At 35.5% G+C, this 27660-nt stretch overlaps 1 protein-coding gene across 1 annotated transcript in view; it reads right to left on the bottom strand.

The window, feature by feature from the left end:
• Nucleotides 1-27660, bottom strand: part of CFAP47 (cilia and flagella associated protein 47) — a 343082-nt gene that overhangs the window by 103269 nt on the left and 212153 nt on the right. The window contains exon 51 of the mRNA XM_056329101.1: nt 16408-16505. Coding sequence (XP_056185076.1) covers nt 16408-16505 — 98 coding nt within the window. The remainder of the gene's footprint in view (nt 1-16407; nt 16506-27660) is intronic.

The following is a 27660-nucleotide window of genomic DNA, read 5'->3' as shown; positions in this document are numbered from 1 at the left end:
CACATTTAGAAACTCACACCAAAGTGATATAACAATAATTTGTAAAACACATAGGAAAAGCTAACGAACTAAATAACATATTTGGACTTTCATGCACCCCAGTTTTGTCCGTCTGCATAAGGCTTCTCGTCTGGTATAGATAGAAGTTGTAACAAAGACAAGTTGAATGACAAGAGAAATGCTATATTAAGATAACTATAAAAAACATACCTGACAAGGGGATACAGACTGACTCAAAGTCAAATTAATATCCCAGATTCCTACAACTGAGGAAGTAATAGCTATGCTTACATCTTAATGACTATTCCTTTGCATTTGAAATCAAGGCCACCTCTGAGTCTATGTAGACTGAAGCTTAATAATTCTCCATCCTCCTGAGACCACAGGAAGATTTCCTTTTCAGACCCAGAAGTGTAAGATGAAGAAATTATCAATTACAGCTACTTTTCGCCAACCTCTGCACTTTGGAGTAATCAGCTCAGTTGCACTAGCTACCATGTGCAGTAACCTGGCTTATATCAAAGCTGAATCAGGCTAGAGAGCACTACTGGAAAATAACAGTAGATTATTTTCCATTACCACAGCCAGTCTGGAAGGAGATACCTGCCACTTTATTAATGTAACAAAGAACCAAATTATTTTTCAGAGGATTTTACAGGAAAATCATTTACATCCACTTTGTCAACAACATTTTTGAAAAGCCTGACTCAGCAACGGACAGATTGCAATACAGCTCCTAGTCAGCATTCTTATGGGTCACTTTGCTGTGCAGATACATGTAATATATGTCATAGGATGGAAATTTTAGTTTGAATCAAACCAATAGATGTATTTACAGTCCTTCTTTGATAGGACTATTTTGGATGACTGACACTTCAGTAAATCCAGGCTCCATCTCTCAAAAAAAGACGTTTCTCTTTTTTTTTTTCAGAATGTCCCGTCTCCTTCACAGGCTGTCATATCCACAATGTCAGAACAAAATACTTAAGGTCAGTAACACTCAATAAAAGCACTAGAAAGTGTAACATTCCTAAGTTAGATATGTACTGCTCTTAGATAATGAAGTCAAGACAGCTATCACCTACTACTGCATTTTCAGAGAGTCAGGTAATGGAAAGGTAATATGCCATTCTTCTTCAAGCATGTCATGACTCAGAGATAACAAAATCAGCCTCAGAACATTGACATTCACTATAAATAGTCCTTTCAAGGAAGTCAAGGAGATGTAAAATTCGGGATACTTTCAGTTTTCAAATAGCTTCTAATATATCAGGTAGACAATTAGAAAAACCTGTGTCTTTCAATCATATCTCTCAGATCTAAATTAAATCTTACCCACAAAGTTCTTTGTGTAACCTGTAAGTCAGGTTAAGTATTTAAGCAAATCTTTGTTATGCTCCTACTTACAGAAGTGCACTATTATCCTTGGACTTTGAACATACACAGAACTACAAAGTTTAGTTCCTACGCTAACTGTATCTACCCGTAAAATTCTAGATCGAACACTCAGCTGCAATTATTTTCTGCTGGTCTCACTCATTTCTTTTCAAGTGCTATATGAAGTTACAGTAGTGCCGTAAATTCATAATTCCAATAGATTAGAAAGAGATAGACTTTGGAAAGCTTGGTGAATGCTGATGATTTCTGCATGTTCATAATGCAGCCAGTGACTGAAACAATTAATTCCAGGAACTTATTCTAATAGCCTTTAATTTATGCTGACATTTAAACTGGTATTTGCACCGTGGGCATACTGTCCTGGATCAAAAATTTGATGTGGTGAATTTAGAAAGCTCCCTCTGGCATGAAACTATAAACATGATACAGATATGTCAGTGAAATGCTGAGGCATCAGCTCTCTCAGAATTGATCAGGAAAAGGCAGTGACCAGCACTGACCAATGTTCCAATGCTTCCAAGACTTTCATAAGTACTTGGTAAAAATAAACTTAAAATCACCTATCAGAACCTAATTATACTACAGTAGAATACCAGTAATGACTAATTACAATACTTCTGCCAACTTTAATGACTGCTGCTACAAATGTGGAAGCAAATATTCTACTATGTGCCTCTACTGCCAGCTCATGCTGGTATGAGCTAACTAAAAGTACTTTACTTCTTAAAACCACAACCAACTCTGGTAATATTTCACTTTATTAATTTTTATAACCATAGTAATGAGATAATTTACATCTCAGCTACACCACCTACCATCATTACTCAGTAAGCAGAGGTAAAATTCTAATTAATTTGACTGTCTTAGATCTTGCACCTACTGTAACTCTTTTATTCTGTAGGTTTGAAAAGGTATTTTTAAGAATCATGTTTCTTTGCACTTTAAAAGACTGATATAATTATCACTGGCACAAACCCTATAGATGTAGAGATAATTCTAGAACAAAAATGAATATGTCAGGGTTTGTACTGAGAATAACTTTTTCTCCTGAATTTTCCAAGAGTAGAAAATTACAAATAAGTTCATATGGACAGATAAAATGCCTCAGATAAAAGCCTTCCCCTCCCAAATCCTAGACACTTGGGGATTTTAAATCCCATTTTTATTTTTGGCATATCTCTGCAGTCTCAGAAGCCAGGAAATATCAGTATTATAAAGTGAAAAGAATTTCTTAAATGATAATAGTTCTTCTGAACACAGAAATATAAATAAATCTAAAGGAATAGTCTCTGTAGGAATTCTTTAGTTCAATGCCTTACTATCACTTAAAAAATCAGACAAATTTTAAAATTAAATAGTTGTTGCTACAAGAAAAGTTAACGCTTAAGTCCTTAAAGTTTGCTCACAAATTACTGTCTCATATACAATAAATGCTGCACTATTAATTTTGTCTGCCTTATGTGACATACTGGAGGTATCTCTATTAGTAATCTGTCCCACATATTCCCTTAGTATTTACTCTAAAAAAGTAATGCAAGTTCACTATATCACAATCAATGTTTATTGATAATATTAAAATAAAAATATGTATTATTAATGACAGATATCTGACATTAGAACTTCTGAAAGGGACCAAGGCCCACACATGCATTTCTCTGGGTTTTTCTATACTGTCCAACTAGTTCTGTCATCCAGAAAGCAGCCTCTCCCTCTCTATGGGGTGGTATGGGAAAGATGTGGAAGAAAGTGTTTATTAGAGATCCATGGATTTATGACTACGAATATAAACCCCTTTAAATACTGATCTCTTCATACTCCTGTGTGCTTAGTTTTGAGGCAAAGGACTGCAGAAATATACTTTTTTTGGTATATCCAAGTTGGACATGAGCCATTATTTCATCCTATATCTTTTATAGGGCTAAAGGTATCCTCCTGAGATTTCAATTTTAAAACAGGTAAATACCAATGAAACATTTCTCAACTGTTATATTCATCCTACAGTCACCATCTGCTGTGTATGGAACACACAGAACAGACCGTTGCATTCATTTTCCTAGAGGCTGCCAAAAACGAGGAGGTTTGAAGGCTGGAAAAAGCTGGAACCATAATGGAAACATCCTACCTATTCTTAGATCTGCATGTAAACATCTTGCTAAGTGTGAAGACACTGACAGTGATCTTTCAAAGTCACCCCCAGAGTGCAGAGGCAGCACGTTAGTGGCACGGAGCTGGGAGCCGTTACAACTGACAACAGTGGCACAAGTTTCAACTCAGCAAGAACAACTCACATGGAAGTGGAGGTGGGCAGCATATGTTTCAGAGCAACATTGCCAACTTTTGAGTACTCACATGGCTTTCAGGGACCTGAGAGAGAGGGGAAGAGAAAAATTTGGCAGAGAACAGACAAACCTATTGTCTCCACACTTCTGTGGAAACCAAACCAAACCCTTCCAGGCATTTGGTTTTATTAAAGCAGAAACTAATAACTCACTGTTCAAAACAGACCTTCCCCTCTGGCTTATCTCCTGCTCTACCAGATCCTGCTCGGAGCTCACATATTAGATACTTCCTCTCAAGACAGCCAATACTATTTTTCAAATATATGGATGGATTGCAAAGTCTCTTGACCCGTGAACCAGCAATATACACTTAGAATTTTCTCCGTGAAATAGACAACTGCTAAAAAATAAGCATGCTCAAAGCAATAACTGCCAGCTTTTCAGTCATTTTACACAAAAACTTAAGAATTGGCTTACTTCTTGACCTCTACGTACAACCTGGATAAATCCATTTGAATATTTGTAAGGAAACTGTTACAGTCCATTTTTCTAAGCAATCTGAGATAATTAAACTGAATTTATCAGCCTATTTTAAGCCTCTGTACTACTGTTATCCCTTGGGAAATCCACAGCAAACCCCAAAGTAAAATACAGTGACCAAAAAAAATAAAAAATTAATTGTAAATATTTACAATGTTGTCAATGGATGAAGACTGATATTATCAATTGGCATTGGTACCAATGGAATTACCAACAGGAAGACTGATAAGTACCAATTGGAAAAATTAAAAATATGGTTGCTTTCTCTGCATTTAGAACTAAAAATATCTGCAAATGTACAAACGACTCATCATAACTGGAAGTGTCATTTAATTAATGAATCATGGACATTCATGAACAAATTGTAATTTGGCTTTTGACCCAAGCTGTTCTATCATTCTATGATTCCTGCTTTCTCAGATGATTCCATTGAGCTGTTAAAATTCTTTTTAAAGTAACGCAAGTCCCAGAGAAATATATAAATTAATAATTACTGAGTACTTGTTCACTATCTTTTTCCATGGGAAATGAGTAGTGCTAATTTTTACTTCACAATTCTCTCAAATAACTTTAGCTGGAATTTTTCATTAGAAATATCTGCTGCAGGGAACCAATTGTATGACCTTTATGTCACTTTTATACAAATAGTTCTGGAGATTGAACTAATGTAGTCTCTATGGCCACAAAGGCTTTACTTTCTTTTTAATCTGAGATTTCATTCACAACGATTTTCATATACCTTTATACCAGGAATTGAAATCCAACTGCAAATTCATTTTAAAAATGCTGAAGAACAGTCTTCAGACAGTAACAGATGCTGATCCGTCCTTTCTAGTGAGGAAGCGCTAAGCAAGTTCTAGAAATATGTTCATATTGCCACAATGACATAGTCATTCCTTACTCTGATTCAAATAGAAAAGGAAAGATCTGGATTCCTTTTTCAACCAAACCATCTAAAATAGGTAGGGTTTTAGCCTAACATATGAATGTCATCTAAAATTGTATAACTTAAAGCAAAAAAATCCTCTTAACAGCATTTTACAAACTTCAGCACAGCATCTGTGTTCAAATCATAATCAACTAGTTTTACATACTTACTTGAAGTTCCTGATTCAGATGTTGTTTGAGAATGTTTCTATGTGTGGATAAACTTTTGCTCATTGTAATGATGCCATTTAATGATCATTTTCTGTTTCAGAAGCTGTGCATACTATCCATAGAAATTCAGCAGAAAACGAAAACAGCTGGCTGCTTCAGCCCATGTTCTAGAGATACACAACTATAAAAGAGTATCTGAATTTCACTCCAGTATTTTTAAATAGTATTCTGATTATGGGAACACAGCAATAATATTTTGGAGAAGCAGGGATATTGCTAAATTTTCTAAGAAAATTAGTCTTAAATAAAGATACAGCTTCCTGTTATATAGACAGAAAAACTTCACAGGAATGGAATAAATATTCATATTACACAAGGAAAGCAGTGAGTTCTCACTACTCACTAATTCACATTAATCACTGAGGGAAAACCAGTGGCAGTATCACCAGTCTTCCTGCCAGAAAAATGGCAGGACAGGTTTAAAAGCTATACTACAGAAAAATTCACAGTTCATCACTAGTAAGAGCCTCCAAACATAGTTTCAAAATTTATGCTTAAGATAACTACATATTTTGGAGAAATTCTCACTGTTCTTTTTCAGGTTCCTCTCATTGCTATTAACCACACCCCCCCCCCCCCAAAAAAAAAAAAAAAACCACCAAAAAAAAACCCCAAACCCAAAAACAACAACAAAACCATCCAAACCCTACAGAGTGTATCTAAAACCATGTTTTGTCTTGAGATAAAAATCCAGCACAAGTTCCACTGATTAGAAAGACAATCATTACAGAGGTATACACAGGGAAAGAGAGTTCAAACATTAAGTTTTCCTTTCAGTGATGTTACTTTAACACCTAATTCACTAAGCTGTACAATCTCCACTCCAGATACTCAGTGCTCCATCACTGAGCAAAATTTTGAACAAGAACATTTTCTCTGGACTTGCTATGTTCAATGACTGAGCAAAACCCCCTCTTGTTTTCAGTCATAAGCCACAGGGCTAGCAACTGCTGTCATGGACTAAGTGGCATGGTAGTTTAATTATACAAGGCTAGTTTCCTTCTTCACTTGACAGTTATTTTTCATATATATGACCACTCATCTAGCATAGATGAAACACCCCTTTAATTACTCAGTTTAGATCTACCCCTACATTTTTGTTCAATGGCAGTTAGTGACAGCTCAGCTGTCATTTTGTGATCTACATTAGCTCCCTGCTGTTATATCACAGAACTGATTCATGCATCTGTAGGAAAGAGAGGAGGAGGTTAGCAGCTGCTATATATTTATCAAAAATTTTCACTTACATTCTAATATTTCTTGTAGTTTACCTGCTTTCTGATAACTTCTTTTTATTTCTTTTTTTTTCTTTCTTTTTTTTTTTTTTTTTAATGGGCTATACAAAGAAGTTCTGAACCTTTCCAAACTGCTTTTAGTTAGGGTGATTAATAATTACCACCTTCCCAAATTTGTTTTTTCTTTTGCCAACCATGTTGCCATGGTTCTTTTACAGAATGTTACTTTTAATGCTACCAATTGTTATGAAAGCATATTCTAAAAACTAGTGTTAGGGTATGATTCATAACTTCAGGTTACTCAGTTTCTGAGAAAATGATCCAAGTACCAGCCATATATAATAATATTCACATTACAGTTTACCTTAGGATTTATGAAAAGTTAATGTACCAGAGCTATGAAAACAGCATGTTACTGTTTTCAACTGCCAAGTTACATAATTACAAAATATTCTTTGTTATATGCTCTGAACTTTTAATTAAATAAATAATGAAAAAATAATAAAGGAGACACTAACACATAATTTAAATTCTAAGTTAGATCTACTTTAACCCTGGCTGTATTTGTAACAAGCTCTCTGCATTGTACTTGTCTATCAACGTCATGCTGTTCCCACAAAACACAAACTCCTGTTAGAATAAACATGATGCAGTCTTTTTTGATGGGAAGAGTAAGAAAGAACTGGGTGCTATGATCTGTCTATATTAGCATGTGGTGAGAACACACAACATTAGACAAGCCCCTGAAAAATATTCTTTTTATGTTAGGTGCATTTCATGCACTCCCAGACTGCTGTGTGATATAAATGAAAGTGCAGAAAGTGTGGATGATCAGGAAAGACACCCAAAAAACACGCTGTGTCTGTGAACCGAACTGCTGACATAGATGCACCTTTCCTGGTGGGTACCCTTCAAGTAATTAAACAAAAGAAGTAGAGGTGCCAGGGAAGAGGCACGACCTAGAAAAATTAAGACATCTTTCATGTAATCTCTTATTATTGTGGCTCTCTATTATGGATTTAAAACAGACTGACATCTTCCACAGTTGGCTTGTACCTCTACAGTCCCCAAAGCATGATTCCCAAGTGCTAAAGATCTGCCATGATTTTTGAGGGGAACCCTGAGCTAATATATCCTATGAGAAGAAAAACATTACTGTGTTGGTAAGGGTGCTGCTTCTGATCTACACCTTATAAAGTGATGGCTTTAGAAGACAAAATCATATCTGGAGCCAAGTGAGAAGAGTTAGAGGAGTAGACCCAGCAGTAGGACTATTAGGAATCCCGTGCTGCTATCCATCCTTCCTTCTCAGTCTAGAAGTCACTAACAGAGAAAAAACCACACAATTATTGAAATATAGTTTAGAATTATTTTTAAAGTAAAATGTACATTTGAACTGCATCCTGTACCATCTCTACTGTTGCAGATTCGTTTTCTTTGCCCTTGAGATTCATTAGACTGCTACAGGCTGGTCTGGACAAGACAAAATGAAAAAAAAATACATTAATGCTTTCATGAAAGAAAAAGGAAGAAATTCCTGGGCAGACAATGATCACAGAAGGTACTTTCTTTCCTTTTTCCTTGAACTAGGTTTTAGGTGACCTCTTTTAATGGAGTTGACTATCTTTGTCAGGGTGAAATGGAACCTGAAATTTACTTTGGTAGAGGAGGAAGCCAGAACTGAGAAGTCTCTACATCAATCTCCCTTACATAACGCAGAACAAAACAGAACTTAGAGAGATTTTTCAAAATTATAAAATAAGTAATGAGGCTTCGCAAATCCAAAATTTCCTTACTGGAATTATTTTTAGCACAGTTATATGGAAATATTAATACAAGTGGCACAATTGATGGAGTTTTTAAATGACTGTGGGAAAACGTTCTCTACCAGGCCAGCAGTGCCAACTGCCAGAACTGGTTCTCAGGCTGGACTGAAAGGCAAAGGACGCTGACAAAAGACACATGGTACTTAGAATTTAGATTGATTGCTTTCATTATGACAGCTGGCAAAAAGAGTTTGGAGCTCCGCAACAACTGAGGTAGTTTTAAAGTAAGGTTGGAGGTGTTCATTATAACCCAGTCAATCCTAACTCTGCTTATTTCAGTATTAAAAACACTTGATAATACCTATCCTCTGAGAAAAAAGGCTTATCATCTAAACACTCGTAAGGGTTCCCCTGTTTACTGAGCTTTAACAATCAAGGTGGGCAGGAATACTTCACAGCTGGAATGCATCCTTACAACCTTTCCAGGCTTCACCAATTGACCTAATTTTTATTAATATACACAGAGTTTAAAAAATAAACCTGCACCTGGCTAATCCCCCTCCATTCCAATAAGGTTATTCTCTTTTCTGGAATGGTGATTTCAGAGTGTTCAGGGCCTGGATTAGAAAAATATCCAGATCAGCAAGCTATATGATTTACAACATGAATCATTGCAACGCCTTATAACCTGGTTGATGTGTTCACTGAATAAGTGTATTGTCTTGTTTCTCTTAGAAATGAAATATATGGTTATAGTCAAAACATTAGGTATTCAGGCACAATAAAAAAATTACCACTATGGTCAGAAGACATGTACTGTGCATAGTTGACATAAGATTTATCACAAGTACTTGATATAAAAGCAGGAAGATAAGTTATTTTAATTTAATAGAAGGCAGCAAAATAGACTTAACTGGTTGTCATGTATTTTTTAAAGACCACTTACTAGATGAAATATATCAGGAATCTTAATCCATCTATTTAATCAGAATATAACAATTTAGACATATTCTTGATTACAGAAATAGTTTCTCTTTTAAAGGTTTTTGATTTTTTTTTCTTTTTGAAACAAATACTTCTGGAGAAATAGTACAATAGTAAAATATGATGGTCCAAGTGAAAACATAAATTAAGATGGCTACCTTATCATACTCTTCATCTTGGAGGAGAGATAATTCAGGACAGATATATAAAAGTCTACAAAATCATGAGTAGCATGGAGAGACTGGATAGTGTTTAACTGTCTACTGACTTCTGTAATTTAAGAAGGGGCATCAAATTAAAATAAAGAACATAGCTGAATATAAAGGTAATGATTCAAACACCATGGTCAGTGAATACTTCAAAGTCAAAGGTAGTTATGGATAAAAAATGTACATATAAGTTTAAGGATAGGCCTGGTGGCTCAGCAAAAAATGTCTGAACTGAAAACCCTTAAAAGCTGTGAAAGTATCATGCTATATGTACATAAACTTGTTTTTTCCTTGACGTTCCTGAGCACCCTTGGAGACAAATCCAGCATTTATAACGTAGGTTCAAACCTTGGTCTGAACTGCTCTGTTGAATTCTTTATAGTCTGTGCCTAGAGAGTCTGGTGACTTCAGCATTTCAGAGTCCAGTGAGTATCAGAGAGTCCAGCAAAATTTTAAAGGACAACAGATCCCTTACCCTTTTATGACCTAAGACACAAATATCAAGGCTATGAATATTCAGTGTTATTCCAAATTTATATGAGGGTCTGAACTTTGAACACTGTTTGGAGGCCTAACAGATGAAAAGTGATGTATCCGCCTCACCAGAAAGTAAAAGTGTGGTTTATTTGTGACTACTCTGCTTCATAATATCCCCATTCATTTTAAACTGATTTTAAATGTAATCTGAAATCATCTACCAGACTGTCTAGGTTGGGAAAAAAACCAACAAAATCAAACATAAAAAACCCCAAAACTACCCCCCACCCCCAAAAAAAACCACCAAAACCCTGGGAGAAAAGTGAGAAATAAACCTATCATAAAGATCAATGGAAAACTGAAAAAAACAGACTGTGATCCAGCCCTTGCTTGGAAATACAGGCATGTGGAATTATGATGATGAAACTTAAAATCAATATTTGATTCTGCTATTTGGAAAATACTGGCACCATGCATTTATCAAACACGGGAGATGGCCTGAGTACTGATGATCTGGTAGAAAAGCTGAGAAGTTGAAGTGGTTCGCTGTCCCCAAAAGTCTGAATGTAATAATATAAAACACTACTATTACTATTAAGGGTCAAATACGAGGCAATTTCTTCTTTTTTACTATAATTTTCTTGGTAGAAAAAGTGCACACACACATATAAGAAGAAAAAGAGATGAAAATATTTTCATTATTCAAACATTGTATTGACCTTTAAAGCATTATATGATACCATGCAATCTGTGGAGGGCATTCTAGTGGCTACACGGACAACAAAAATAATTAACCCTAATTCAATTTAGAGACAAATGTGTTTCAAATTAGATGAATTATTGGATCCTAGTTAAAAAAAAAACAAACAAAAAAAACCCAACAAAAACCTAGGAAAAATATTATCTTTTAATGTTAAAAAGCCATTTCTTTCAATTTATGGGTCAAATTCTGAAATCTTTACTGAAATGTTTTTTCATCCATTTCCCAGAAAACCACACTATATACTGAAGAGAAAAGACTACAATAGGATTTGAATCTAAACTTCCAGTTAGATGTTAAACTGAAGTTCACATTTTAATGGAGCTACATCTGGGACAAGACGAAAGCCAAACTTACTACTTACAGCTGGATGAACCAGTCTAAAAGTTAACTTCTTATCCTAATTTACTGTGATTCTGCTGCCAGCAAGCATGGATAACAAAATGAAAAGATGAATTATAAGGAATCATCATCTTTTATTTATTGGAATTACCATTCTACTACTCTATTTCTAAATGCATTTAGTAGACATTCTACTTGATCTAAAAAATGTAACCTGAGCACAGCTCACTGCCTTTTGATATTTTAATATAAATTAACATATATACCTGTGTTTGTATATATGTAAAATACACGTATAAAGTTGAGAAAGACCAAGAAAGAGTAAAATTATTCATATTTTCCCTGGGTTTTGGCTGTTATTGGAGGGAGGAAAAGAAAAATAGGTTTCCCCTGAAGAGGTGGCAAATTTCTGGCTACCAAAAAACTACATTTTCATCCCACCAAATTACGCCTTTCAAGGATTCCATTCAAAAAAAGGATATTTCTTTTACTGGTATATGGTGATTAAGTGAAATTAGATTAGAACTTAAAATTAATGACTTCTTCAATATGGCACATATTCAATATTTTTATTTCTATTCAATAGCTGAATCATGATCTGGTTTAGCAGCAAAATACAACCTTAAATGCCTTCAGCCATGACAAGCCAAAAGAGTTTTAAGAAAACTTGAGCAGCATAAAATCGGGTTTGATCCATTTAACTATTCAATCTCCACTTTGAAATTTAGTTTGCGAGAAAGAACATATCCAAAAGTGATATGTAGCAAGATTGGTCTCATCAATGTAAAAATGCAAGTTTATTATATTTCTTTTAAAAAGCAAGTTAAACCAGATTGCCTTTGTTCTACATACCTTTTTATACTTGCAGATACCTTTTGAGACTAAAATTTTGCACCTTAAGGATGTTGAGGCACAGAATTAACAGTACAAACCAAAGATAAATGTAACTGGAAAATCCTGTGTTGTTCGTATTCAGGATCATAAATCTAGCCAGAATTATTTATTATAAGACAGACAGATGAAAACACACAATACTACTAGCGCAAAAAATCCTGAGATAACTAAAAGAGGACAGTAACGCATTGCCTTGTTAAAGTTGTATAAGTCAGGGGGGCAGTGCAGACAGACCTGCAGTATTTCCTTTTAGCTGATTTTGTGCACTGAAAGCAGAAGAGAGCAACTTTCTCCTGTCACCAAGATCTGAGCTACAGTCAATTGTATGGTGCTGCCAGGTAGACCTTCAAAATTTTTGTCTCTTCAAAATTCTCTGCGCTCTTCCACAGAGGAATCCTTTTGCAACATCAGCTGATGGCCACCGCCTCAGGCCATCCATAAAGGTCAGAGTATCTAGAGTCACTCAGTTTGAACCCTGACAGACACATCCTGCCACCCCTTTTCATTGGTATGATCTATCATCCTGTCACAGGCGTTTCAGTTCATACAGAAACTCATTTCTAAAGTACAAAAGGCTGAGTTAGCCTAAAGCATTTCCAAACTTCAAACACAAAACTGGAATCTGCAAGCAAATTTATTCATCAAAATCTTGTTAACGTCTGTATCACTCATGGTGCCCAGGTGACATACGTTAGGACGATCCTATATTGTCCACTGTTCCTGGGGTGCCCACCAGCTCTCACCTCCCTGAGGACTTCCCTGCTGTCTGTAGGCTGGTAGTCACTGCGTCCACATGTCTACCATTAGGAAAATAAAGACTTTAATATACACCTTGCTCATTTAAAAACTCTGTCTGGCCAGCCTTACCTCTGCTGTAGCCAATTTCTGATGTTTCAGAAATCTTACCAGCTGCGTAAGACAGAAAAAGTACTTCTGAGATGTTGAGGATAAATTTGTATTGCATTTGACTACGAGATACAGCTATAACTACTGTCCAAAAGCAGTGTTACTGGTATTTTAAATCAAATGTTACTAATCATTTTCTTTCCAAGGGCCAGGAAGGAAGAAGACAGACTCTGAGGTCAAAAAGAGATCAATGCATTTATTAAATCTGACTCACTGGTTTAGCATATGTACCACGTGTCTATGCTTTTAAAAAATTTATCTTTTCAAGCAATTTCAAGTCCTCAGCTTTACAAGACTATCTACTGTTTTCACTGGTAAGATTTTCCAGTTTGGTTTTATTTCCTTTTTGCTTTATTATTCTCAATACTAGGACTTTCTGCACAAAAGTAAATAATTCTCAGACGTAAATTTTGGCTGCTAGCCCTTGATGCATGTTGGTCAGCATAACTGAGACACCATCACTATCTTTTCAATATTCTTTAGTGAATGATCACATCCTTTTCCATTTTTTCAGTGCCAAACTGAGCTGATAGAGATAACTAGCATTCATAAGACAAAGCCTGCTTTTCCAGTCCTCCATGCTTTTAGTGGATTTCTTAGATTTTCTTCCAGTATTTCAATTACGATTCTTAACCTCTGAGAAGCAGATCTGTGAATAACATTCTAATAGCAGTACCACCATTATTATTTGCTTTCTGCTTGTATTTCACCATTCTTTAGCAGTCAAGGACTGTATTAGCTCCTTTTTACTCGTGTCACCCTGATGGTTTTTAATGAGACCTGTAGCTAGTGGTGTTCCCCAGCGGTCAGTATGGGGTCCAGTCTCTTTCAACTTACTCGTCAGTGACCTGGATGAAGGGACAGAGTGTACCCTCAGCAAGTTTGCTGATGATACCTGGGAGGAGTGATGAAACTGGGAGGTGTGGCTGATTCACCAGCAGGCTGCGCTGCCATTCAGCGAGACCTGGACAGGCTGGAGAGTTGGGCGGAGAGGAACCTCGTGGAGTTCAACAAAAGCAAGCGTAAGGTCTTGCACCTGGGGAAGAACAACCCCTCCATGCACCAGTACAGGCTGGGGGCTGACCTGCTGGATGGAAGGCAGCTCTGTGGAAAAGGACCTGGGAGTCCTGGTGGACACAGCAAGTTACCCATGAGCCAGCAGTGTGCCCTGGTGGCCAAGGTGGCCAGTGGGATCCTGGGGTGCATTAGGAGGAGCACAGCCAGCAGGTCAAGGGAGATGATCCTACCCCTCTGCTCTGCCCTGGTGAGGCCACATCTGGAGTGTTGTGTCCAGTGCTGGGCTCCCCAGTTCAAGAGAGACAGGGAACTGCTGGAGAGGGTCCAGTGGAGCCCTACAAAGGTGATGAGAGGACTGGAGCATCTCCCTCTGGTGGAAAGGCTGAGAGGGCTGGTCCTGTTCAGCCTGGAGAAGAGAAGACTGAGAGGGGATCTTATCAACGTCTACAAATATCTTAAGGGTGAGTGTCAAGAGGATGGGGCCAGGCTATTTTCATTCATGCCCAGTGACAGGACAAGGGACAATGGGCACAAACTGAAACAGAAGTCCTTCTGAATATGAGGAAGAACTTCTTACCCTGAGGATGACAGAGCATTGGAATAGGCTGGCCAGAGAGGTTGTGGAGTCTCTTTCTCTGGAGACATTCAAAACCCACCTGGACATGACTCTGTGCAGCCTGTTCTAGGAGAACCTGCTTTAGCAAAGGGTTGGACTAGATGATCTCCAGAGGTCCCTTCCAACACTGGCTATTTTGTGATTCTGTGATTCTGTGCCATTAGCTAGGATAATCACCAGTCCAAAATGAATTGCCTGACACGTAACCAGTGAATGCAGTAATAGCACTTCCATAACAGTAACCATGTGTATTAATTTCTAGTAAAAAATTATTTGCCATCTTCAAAATTCATCAATAAAAAAGTTTTTGTGAGATTTGCTATAGAGATCTGAAGAAAAGGTATAGCTACTTCTTTACTTCCTTCATTTTCCTAGAAAGGAATTCTGCACATTCAGTTCAAGAATTTCAGTGCCCCACACATTGTAAAAATATGTTGGATTTTACTATAAGTGACTTTTGCAAGTTTTCACACTGAATTAGATTAAAAAATATAGGCAGAGTTAAAATGCCTTGAGAATTTATTATACAATAGAAGTCAATAATATACTTTAAATCTAGCTTTTCCTTTTACCATTTTAACGGTATTTCAGATCAGAAAATGATACAAGATAATGCATGATCCTGTAGGTCAAAAACCTACACCGTTATTTTCAAGGTCTCAGATCACAAACTCTTTCAGTCTAGTTTTTGTTTCTTACTAGCACCAGACACCTCCTTACCACCATGCTCACCCAACACCAAGATTTTGAAAACATCATTATCTGTTTCTCAGCCCTACAGAAGTTCACAATCAGATTACTACACTTCAAGGAAAGAAGAGCATACCAGAAGTGATATATGAACAATGATATTTAAAATATTTTGAGACATACTTACTGGTCTTGACTTTTTCTCCCACATAAACACATGCTGACATATAAAATCAACTGAGGAGACTCTTCTCCTTTTCCAGCATCTGTTACTGGAAGAGGTAGTCCCCTAGTACTTGTATCACATATTTTTATTTGCAAAAATGTTCCTGCAACAAAGTACCACACCAATAATTTCTCTTCATAGTACCTGTTACTAGCAACCATTATTAAAGTCAGTATTTCTCTAGTTGCTTACAATTCATGCAGAAGCAGGACATCTAGATGATAAAGCAAATATCCATTTACAGAAGATAAGAAAAAGATTAGTTCTGAAAATAATAGCCTTACAAAGAATAATTCAAATATAAATACAATTATAAATCTTCGGAGAATAAAAACAATATCAATTAAGCAAACATACTACACAGTTATTTTATGTTTACATATTTAAGTGATTTAAAATGTACAACTTATTTAATATGATGCAATCATTCATTTAAAATAGTGAACATAAATTAATTAATTTGAAAGTATGTGCTTATTTAGTAATAGAAATATTATTAAATACATACCGATGACAAAATGAATCTAAATGGCAATAATAATTTGGCATCCATAAGAAAGGAGGGTACCCAAACATACTTTTTATGTTGTGAACTGTACAGAAACTGCTTGAAGTTTTTGTAGAATTCAACCTTATCTGAGATACAAAACTAGCAGACACCAGCAGAAAAAAAAAAAATTGTAATTATTCAAATAGGATAAAGACACTTTTTTCCAAGCATTCATTTTACTTTGTATCACTGAGTTTAAATGACATCTTAATAAATATTGGGGTTTATTCAAAAAGTTATTTGTGTGTGATCATTTAATAAAATTGACTAATCCTCTGTGATAACAGCCACACCGATAATAAAAATTACGTTTTGCTTCTAATGCAGTAGAACAAAATTAAACTTTTACAGTAATCTTACCAGAGCTCTGCATTTCACATCTATCTTTCTTTCTGGTGCTGCAGGTATGCTGTTAATCTTTAAGGAGAACCACACTGTACAATTTGAAGAACTTCCTCCTATATTAAAAAGAATAAAATGCCTTACAAACCATCTCATGAGGTGATCAATCCTAGCAGCATTCAAGTCAATGAGAAATTTGGACTTTTAGCAGAAATGCCAGTCATTGTTCATATTGAAACAAAGCAAATCGTGAACTGATTTAATTGCTGTCAACCAACAGCATTATCTTCTTGTCTGGATTCAAAATAGGAACAAAATCAATATATATACAAATTCAATGGAAATTGCAGTTTGGCATATTAGTTTTCTAGACTATTACATCGTTTCAGAATTTTACATATAATTTATTCTTAACTGTTTTTCTTCAACAAACATAATGCTAATAAAAAATACTGCAAATTATTTTTTTATTAGGAGCTTATCCACCATAGATTCAAAACTACAAGTTATTCATTAAACAGATCATCACTTTCAGTTACACAGAATCCATCCTCAAATACGTGTTTGAACATACATTGATTTATACTACAATGCATTTTTGATCAGGTTTTGAGACAGGATGTCCTGAGCTTTTGTGATAACAAACAAGTTGGCACTAAAGAGACTGAGAGTGCTCAGAGGTGATAAATACATGCATCAAAACATTCATGAAAAAGTATTATCTTACTAGATCAGTTTCATTATCTATCTTATGTCAAGCTGTGTTATCAATGACTAGTAAAAGTTTGGCCAGAAAAAAACATGCAATAAACTCCTGCAAACCCACATTTAATTACACAATAAACTGGCTAGAATTCCAGATTTGATTCCCTTCAGTGTTTTGTATTACCTAGTCCAAAAAGGAGAAATGGGAAGTTCTAATTATATATACAAAAGGTGAAATGCATCAGAGACTCTCTGAATTTTGGAGATCATTTATGAAGCCACAAAGACTATTTATCACACACATGTGCATGCTCATGAAATTATAAGGACAGATTGTAAATTCTGCTGATTATGCTGATTCTGAAACCTTAAATAATTGGAATTTGCATGAATGTTACAATTAAGGCCAGAAACTGGGAATTGTTTACTACCAGTAGCCATGGGAAGCATAGGCAACCAGATCTTTGAACTGGAGTCAGTCCACATCAGACTGACAATACTTTTATAATTTTATACTATATCAAGCAAAATTAAATCAACATTAGTTCATCTAATATGACCTTTGGTATATCATAGAACTTCAATTCTGTTTAGTTATATAGAATCATTGTGCAACTTCAGTCAAGCAATGTGTGTTTTGCTAAAGCATATCTTCCAGGTAGACTTAGAGACTTGACTTGAAGGTATCTCCTAGCAGTTTGTTCTGGTGGCTACTTACTGGCATTGGAAGACATTTAAATATGAGTCTAATCTCTGACTTCCGTTAGATGCTTCAATGTCTGACCAAAAGATCTTGTAATGACTCTCTCTGATAGATTTAAGAGATCTAGCATTAAGTATCTAGCTTTTTTCTGTATTTAGAACATAGTCATGTATGTTAGTAAAATTAGCTCCTCAGTCTTGTTCAGATAACCAAAAGAGATTGAGCCCAAAGTCTCTCATTGTAAGGCCTGATCTCCACAACAGAAATGTTTCATGTGGTAATTGTCGTTTTGCAAATATAAACAGTTGTTCAGCACCTTTTAAAAATGCATACACAAGAACTGCTTACAGTATTCCTGTTTGTCAGTTTATTGTATGAGATGAAAATAACCTTAATCTTCCTACTCACACTTCCCTGAATGGTACACTAGAGAGCTACATTAGCAGTTCTGTTTTACCACAGCATTACTCTTGGGAGTTCCTAGTGTTTTTCTTTTCTGCTGTGACCCCATCTCTTTTCAAAGCCACTGCTGTCCTTGCTGCAGTTTCTCATTCTGCATATATAACTTTATTTCTAAACCCTATTTCCAATAAAACTAAGTCTGACCGGCTTTAATTACATTACTTTCTTTAAATCTTCACTGAATACATCCTGTATTAACTTACACGTTCTTTTGTTCAGGCTAATTTGACAGGCATACAACTTACTGTTTTTTAATACAAGCAGAATATTACAGTCTTCCAGTCTCTGGAATAGCCTCAGTATCTTAAGATACATAAAAATTAACATAATTGAGATAAAGAGATCTTCTGAATATCATTAAAGGATTCTGGTGTACACATGACCCTGAGTTTAATCCATTTAAAAACGTGAAATTAATACTATGCAGACGAGAGATGACTTCTACAGGAAGGGAGGATCCCCTTACAACAAAACAGAACACGTCACCTGAAACCTGAAATAAAAGTCCTCAATTAAAGACTAAGAGAAAATCAAAGGCTACCCATAGCCTGGGGTATCACATCCTTTAAGGATGCTGTCAAACTATAGGAAAGGGTACACTAGAAGTCTGTAAAACTCAGGTAGGCTCAACAAAGGGAATTGTCAAAAGTAAAGTTCCATTTACATAGAATATGTGATCAAACAGCAGGACAAAATGATTTATTAAAGCAACACATTCTCAAATTAATGTTCTGTACAATTAAGGAAAATAGAAAAGAGCATAAACTATTATTTAAACAGAAAATTAACAAGGCTGCCTCCCTGTTACCAAACCTTCAAGAACACCCATACAAAAAAAACCCACAAAGCTTTTGAATGACAACTTGCTAAAGACTTAAAGAAGCAGTAGTAAAATCTTTTCAAACACATCTGAAGCTGGTAGCCTGCCAAATTCAGAAGGGCTGATAGATGCTCAGTCTGGAAATGGAATGCCCAAGTAAGATAAGACTGCAGCAGGAAATCTAAATTAATTCTTTGCAGTAGCATTTGCTATAGTGGTGTTCAGGGGCTTCCTACACCCACCCTAGAGCTTGTTTTGAGGTGAATGGTCAGAGGAACTTTCCCAAATTAAGGTTTCAGCAGGAAAGGTTCTGAAACAAACTGATAAAAAGGAAAATAGCAAATCACCTGAGCAAGACAGTCTTTGCCCAAAAACTCAAAAGGAACCAGCGTGTGACCCATTGCTTAAGTGAACTGAAGGTACATAGAAATGAAAAAGCAGATAATGTGCTGCCAATTTTTAGACAGGTGTCTGGGATAAAATGAGAAATTACAGATGTGAGTATGTCAGTTTGTTTATATATTCCAAATAAAATTAAGAATAACAAGAAGGGTGAGAAGCCACAACACAAAACTATTTGAACTCTTTGACAAAGCCAGCAGCTGTGTGAATAAGGGAGATGTGGTTGACATAGTACACTGGTTTTCCAAAAATTTATTTCTAAAATCCCTTTCCAAAGGCTTCTAAGAAAACTAAACTGCAGAAAAGGAAATGTTAGAAGATAGGATTAAAATACAGAAATGAAACCACAGGAAGAAATGCCTCATTCTCTCCATGAAGGGAGATAAAAAATGAAGTTAAAAGGCTTGCTTTTGGTATGAAAAGTCCTTAACCACTTTTTACCCCCAGGACAGACTTTCTAAGCATCATATTCTGCCTCTTAACAAACTGATCAGCTCAGAAGTGTATCTCCAGTGCCCTAGAGTACTTGTACTTTTTCTCCAATGCACAACCACAGGTTTTGTGGAACTGCTTTGTTACTTGCCATTACAATGTTATGCCTTCCAGCAATTAATACATCTATACTGTTACCAAGATATTTTTCCGTATAAACTTACAGCCTGCTTTGTTGTCTCTGATCACAGATTTTTCATTAGTACTCTTAACATTCCTGAATCATTTTTCTGTACTTCATAATTACAGTAACGTAGAAATTATAATCTACTTGCTTTTTCTCTTATGCTCTTATATATAAATTCATAGATTCTGTTCACACAAATTGCTTAAAAATACTCAAATTCCTGATATATCTCAAAAGCAAAGTTTTCAGATCAAGTTGCTTTCTATTTAGTTTTGACTTCCAAGTATTTTGAGCTATTAAAACCTGGGGGGTGGGGGGTAGTGGTATGAAGAATTCTTAATTTCTTTTTGTACTTTTTATGCATTTGAACGTTTAGATTCATTCCTCTTTAAATTTTCCTCAGTTTTGGAAAATCAAGTATTTTTTTCTGGACAATCTAAATAAACAACACAGCCCAAAGATTATCTTTCTGTAAAACAGCTATTATGTTTGGGAGGGAACACCCTGTATGTATTTTTAAATGATATTGCATACATTTAGATAATTTAGAACATAGTATTATTTGCATCACACCTTCAACAGGCATTTCCCTAAAAACTGTCAAATACGTTAATTGAAACACTTTTCTTAACACATGGAAAGAACCTGGCAATTCTCTGCTGAAAGAGCATCTTTCTGTTTCTTTTTGCAACTAACTTTACCAGACAAACATTCCTGCTAGTCTTGTTTAGCACTAAGCCTTGAAATTGTGTAAACTCTGATGTCCTGTCAACTTTTACTCAGTGAAAACACAGTGGAATCATTGCTTTTCTGCTCACTTGCATTGTTAAAAATATAAAACCTAGGGTTTTATCCCTACTTAGCTGTAAACATGACACCAAACAGTGACTTTATAGATGAGTCTTTATCGATATAACAAATCTGGCTAGCCCAAAGCCAATTTCTTTCAAGTATCCTCATTCTCAAGTAATTATAACCTAATTTTGCTCTGAATTTCTTCTCTTGTCAAGGCAACCCACAAGACAGAACATAGTTCTTCCTCTCAGAAATACTCAGAAATCACTTCTGGAGTTAAGAAAATCTACTAAAGCTTTAGGTCCCTGAAAAGATGTAATTAAGTAGATTAAATTCTATAACTGCTCTTGACCTTTCCTTCAGTTATATCTTGGTGTTTCTGTTTCCAAACTAAAGAACTTGTATGGCTGAAAACAGGTCTGGTATTAGAACTTCATTTGCTACTGTATAGATCCGAAGTTCAGGGATTTGGGGATTTCTTTTGCTGTTTTTTGTTAGGTTTTATTAAAGAGTTTTACTTTACCAGGTAGTAGATGCTGGGAAAACAAGATTGAAACACCGCAGGCAATGGAGATAATTGCAATATAATCATGCTGAAACAGAGATGGTTCATTCCCACCTGACAGAACAAGATTGTATCTGTCTGTTTCTGTTTTCTGCACACATTTAAAAAAAACAGGCAGAAAAAAATAGACACTCTTCTTTTTCTTTCCAGCCCAGAAAATGTTTATTCTAAAAAAAAATAATTCCAAGTTGACGGCATTGTTTTGATATGATGCCTTTTGCTCCACGTACGATTTGCCAAACCAGAATGTGATGTTCTTAGAACTCTATGGGCAACTCAAAACAGAGAATACTATTACAAGCACAAACTCACACTTACGTACGCAACTACTGTTCGAAACTTACATCAACATTTTTAATGCATTTGAAGTCTCTTCTTAGAGCCTAAGCAACATATTTTGACGTGTTATGAGATAAACTGTTTGACTGTAGGCGTGTATCTCTTATCATCTCACTATGGGGATTCAATGACAAAAATTCTTAGCCTGCCTTATGCAACTATCAGGTCATGATCTTGTCAGATCTCATAAAACAAAACAAATTTTAGTCAGTACTTCAGATGGAAATCACCAGTAAAAAGGAGTGAGCGCAAATCTTCTGAAGATAAGAATGTATCTGCTTTAATATTTAATTGCCACTATCTTCTCTTTTAGTCTCTCCCTTGGTCCACAGACTTTAACCCTTGATAGTTAGGGTTAAGCATCTGTCATTAATGGTCAGGGCAAGCCAGAACCTTCCATCTGTTAGCTACTGCAAATGCAATCAGCGTCACTATAAGAAAGCTTAGTTATATTTAGTTTTTTCAGACCTTTCCCTATTTTGGTGGGGTTTGGGTTTTGTGTTGTTGTATTTGTTTGTTTGTGGGGGTTTTTGTGGTTTTTTGGTTGGTTTTTTTTGTTTGGTTGGTTTGTTTGGTTTTGGGTTTTTTTGGTTTTTTTTAATATGGAAACCTTGGAAGCATAGAAAGCTGTGTACTTTCTATTACATGTAGTTACCTGAAGAGGGGTGGGGGTGGTGCAAAAACAAAAACCAGTCATATCTCTGTATCCATTCCTTAATAACTCACTGATTTCTTCAGCTAATATTTATCTACAGTAATTACATTATTGAATTGAAAGTTCTGTATTTAAAACATAGGATTACTAAATTATAACATCAATGAAAATAAAACTCGAGCTTTCAATTTTCAGATTAAAATTTTCACAGGTGTCCTCCAAGTCTCATTGCACCTTATATGACACACTAAAATCATCAGTTTTCTCTTCCAGAGCTGAACATCCTTTTGTAACCCAGTCTGGTGTCTTGTCCTACTTCTCTTTAGTGATGCAAATAAGCTGTTCTTCCTGTGCGTGATTTCTTAATTTCATTGTGAAATTTTTAAAATGTTATAAAATTCTGCTGAACAAATCAGTGTTGTAAGCCATACACTTTTAACCTTATACTTCATATCACGTCCTGAAGAGTTATCAGTTGTGAAATCCCCTTACTTATACTCACTAGATATGCTTTTCTCTACTCACATGAATGAGGATATATTACTACCATGTCAGCCACAAACTGAAATTTCTGTTCTCTGTGTCCCCTTTCCTTGTCCTTTCCTTAAAATTATTTTTCATCCTGTGTCTGCTACACCAGCCGTTAAATACGCTGTCAAGCATCAGCAGTTATATATTGGCTTGAAAATAGAAAAGATTCTTCTCTCCCAATTTAACATAGCTGTCTATCATTCAGCTGCGTTGCACATCACTGATGATGAAGGAAGATTTGGCTTGGTGTCCTGAAAACTGTAGACTTCTAGGGTGTTTTGGGTGGGAGGTGGATATGGACGCTATAGGGAAGCTGGAATTTTACTGTTAATTTATTTGAAATACTTTATCCTAATTTTACAGACCTCTTACATTGGCATCAAATGTATGTTTTCTTTTTTTAAAAAAAAAAAGCTGAATTACAGTGATATTTTCAAATTCAATGTGCACTCTTTCCACAGCATTTTTACCAAATATTTGCAGAGCTAATACAGCAATAAAAAGAATATTAGATACAATTCCAGCTTTAAATAAAACATCAACAACACCCTTAGATGCGTCTTTAAGGGTACTTTTTTTAGCAGTAACAGGCATTGATTTCTTTCTACAAAAATCTTTCCAGGTTGGTAGTTATTGAAATTTTCTTCGAGTGGGTACCCTTAATGCTCTTCTCATAGTATATGACGGTACTTTACAGAATGTAAAATATAAATTAAAAAAAGACATTTTGTCTAGTTCCCTAAAATATGTAATATGTAATCGCTTTCAATATGTAAAGAGCTCACCACTGCTAGCAAAGGATAAATCAAAATTTAGACTTCATTCTGCTCACGTGCAAACACAACATCCATGTGTAACAACCCCCTGTAGTCATCTATGAACAAGAACTATTGTTCATGAAAAATGATCAGTTAATAAGCATATGTTGTATATATTTAGTTTTTCCTTTTTGATTTAGAATAAATATCTTTTTCATATAAATTATTTGGAGCAGACTAGCGATTAAGCACATGTGATGATTTATGTTCCTTATTTTTCAAATTTGACTGGCCCTAGCAATCTAAGAATTATACTAAAAAGATGTAACATTCCTTTGGTAAACTTTTCCAGAAAATCTCTGTCATGTTAGATTCACAGATTTTTTTCTCCGGATTTTTTTTTTTTAATAGGATTTTAATGGATTACCTTAGACTGACAACATAAACTTCAAAGTTTATGCCAGATACAAAACTAGTTAAAATAATCTTTCCAAAGACATATAAACCCTTTACAATCAGGTTTTGGATACTTTTAACAGTGTTTCTAGATAAATCCAATTGGTTCATATGTCACAGGTAAAAACTGCAATTTTTCTGTATAAGTATATCCATCACTCCACTGAAAATTATTTATTAATTAAACCTTCTTTTAACTGGCCCCAGATATCTCTCTCCACATTTAGTTTCCAAGTGTAGAAAATCTGCACCTAATTTTGAGGGGAAATCTGTAAAACACACATTAAGATAATGTTGGAATCCTATTATATTAAAAGCTCAAAATGACGCAAAAAGGCAGACACTAATATTCATTTTTACTATGTGACAAATATTTTATCCTTGCAAAAGCAATGCTACACTTTCTTCTTCCAAGGAAGGTAGTAATTTATGGTTGTCACCCTTAGGTTTGAGCTCATGAGTTTTCTCATATAAGAGTTATACTTATTCAATAAATATAATCAATATATATATAGCTTTTTGCATTACATGACAAGATAAACTTTGCTTTCAGCTGCCATTTTTTGCATGAGCATATTTGAGTAACCCTAATGTTTCAATGAATATTCATTTAATGTATTCCTTACAACATAACTTGGAAAAAAATTTTAATATTCCTCAGACATTAACCTTGTTCTTAAAAGATATGATGTTATAATTCACTTTAGAGCAACTTCCATAAACTTAGAGTGTGCCTTACATTTTGTATCAAACCTAGGTCATAGAGAGGGTCAGTACTAAAGTGACGTTGAATTTGGAAGGTTGCATTGGATTGTCCATCTAAATCAGAGTTGAAGTATCAAAGTGGTGCACTTCAACATGCTGCAATTTAAAATGAAAATGTGATGCTTTCATGTGTAAAAAATGTACTTAATATTGAATTCATATTTTTTTTTCTAGTTAATATAATACATATAAGGCAGGATTTGTGAAGAAGGACATTCTACAAGTGGGAAATCTACAAACTAGAGTAGGGTTCCTTTTCTTTAGGACTTGTCCTAAACTAGATAATGACTATAGCTCCAAAGCCTTTTGTCACTTGGGAAAATTTGGAAACAGAAATGAGAATAGTTTTCTAAAATGTAAAAACAAAACAACATTTTAGCTCTTGTAATTAGCTGTGATCCAGGAAACAAAGATCTGAAAAAGTCTCTGATCTCTTATAAGGCAGAGTCCCAGAACCTCTCTGTTTAATTTGCCTTAAAAGCCACCTTTTCAAAGGAAGATCACCACCTTACAGTGGAAACTCAGATACCACTAGCCTATAAATGATATTTCTTTTCCCTAAAATGTCTCCAAAACTGTAAGAAGACAGAATTTTAACACTGCAGTCAGCTTATTTCAAAGAAAGGGATGATTAATGCTGTTGACATCTTCCATTTTTAAAGCTTAGTCTTCCATGCTATTAATATCATCGCAGTATGATGTCGTAACACCATTTCTCACCTTCACTTCATAAAGACACTTTCTTATCTCCATCTCCCAGGTAACAGCTTCAAAAAAATCATCCAGCAGATCTGCTATGTCTATGGGATTTGGAAAACAGAAAATATCTCTTTAACTCAGAATATTCTTCATGCCCTTCATAAACTCTCAATATGTTATATATGATGATGTCACAGCTCTCCCTTTTCCCTTGCAGTTGGGCAATAGAATGTAAATACAGCAAATACGGTTCTTCCCTGCTACAGGGGCTTTCTTCGATCTCCATTTGTATTGTATTCTGCACTGGTCCAGAGCACGTACCTTTCATTAAATTAGTCCAGCCTGCTATCACCTATTTATTGGCAACACACATCTATCTGCTGCTGTACACTGGGGCAGAACTCGGGGTCTGATCTGGTTCACATGTGAAACCCTTTTTCTGAGGAAATTGTGGCATGGGGAGTAAACTCAGAGCATATACCAGTATGCCATCCAGGTACCAAGCACTTGTGACACTAGTAAATACAGATTCAACCAAGAGATCAAAAATTGAACAATAACATAGGCAATATATTTGACATTAGACTCCATCTCCCCTCACCTCTTTAACGTCTGCAGGCAACATGACATATGTGAACACAAAGTATGAAAAGCTTAAGAAAATTCCAAATGCTGACCACAAATTCAGCACATTTTAGCAATATAGGAGTTGAAAACTCACTGGATTTGGCCAGGGAGGGGTGGGGGGGTAGGGAGAGGGGGGAATATTCTACCATAGTAATAGTTGAAGGAATACGCTTTGGAAGAATAAATTGAAAGGACTGTCACAAATTTTACCAAAGTAGGTCCACAATGTCAATTACATTTCTTGACTCCGTCTTCTTTAGTAAGAGTATACAGCCACACACTGAAAAAAAAACCCAGACTTGCATCATAAGCCACTTAATGCTCACTGAAGAGGTGGGATGAAATGGATGTTTAGGAGGTGAAACGATCTACTACATAAGGAATCTGTCCTGAATGAGACACTGAAAGTAAACAGAGCACCTTTGGGGAGTGCTGGCAGGTTTCAAGCAGGATGGTCTGTATGCCTGGAAGTAGCCCACACCTCAGGCACGTTTGTATCGCGTGGCTTTCTCAACATTCTGCCTTTATAGTATTATTTCGTCTTTTGCTGCCTGGCTGTATTATTCTTAGTCTACAAGATTAACATGTCTCAATTGGTTAACTCAAAATCAGACCATCACCACAAACAGAATCTTTGTGGTAATTTATTGGAAGATGATACTTTTTCAGTTACTACATAATGGTTTTAGAAGTTTGAATAGCAAGCAAGAGGAACTGGAACATTTCACTGATTAGAATAAATTTGATACAATTGGAGATTATATAGTGAAGTGATTGCTTAGAATACTAACACACTTTTAAAAGACTATTTAACTTCTAATGTGAAAATAAATTATATTTGCTTTAAGAATGTTATTTGATTATTATTATTACCTTAGTTCAAAGACTTGGCAAAGAATGAAGCTGAGGCTAAGTACTCAGGATAATCCAGTCTAAGAGTAGACTAAGCACATAATTCCAAAGAGGGAGAAAGACAAGAACAACTCAAGAAGTAAAAAAAACCACGAAGTAGCTAATTGTTATGCAATGATGAAAAGACTTAGTAAAATACAGAAAAACGAGTATAACCAGTATGAAGCTAAAGATCTGAAAACAACTATTGCTAAATAAATATTTTATTTTTCTTTTCTTTTTCTTCAGAAGGATTTTTACGGAAAGACAATGATTACAATCTTCACATGCACAAAAGATTGCTACTGAAAGTGATGTCCCAGTCCCTGGTGGGAAGAGTAACAAATGGTGGGCGGCTTTAGTACAGGTGAAAAGTATCAGGAAGACTTCACAATGGTAAGGGACAAGAAGAATTACGAAAGATTACTTAGGTCAGTGGTCCTCAAACTACGGCCCACGGTCCGGATACAGCCCCCCAG

The sequence above is a fragment of the Falco biarmicus genome, chromosome 2, assembly GCF_023638135.1.
Source record: "Falco biarmicus isolate bFalBia1 chromosome 2, bFalBia1.pri, whole genome shotgun sequence".
Lineage (NCBI taxonomy): Eukaryota > Metazoa > Chordata > Aves > Falconiformes > Falconidae > Falco > Falco biarmicus.
This window is presented reverse-complemented; position numbering and strand designations above follow the sequence as displayed.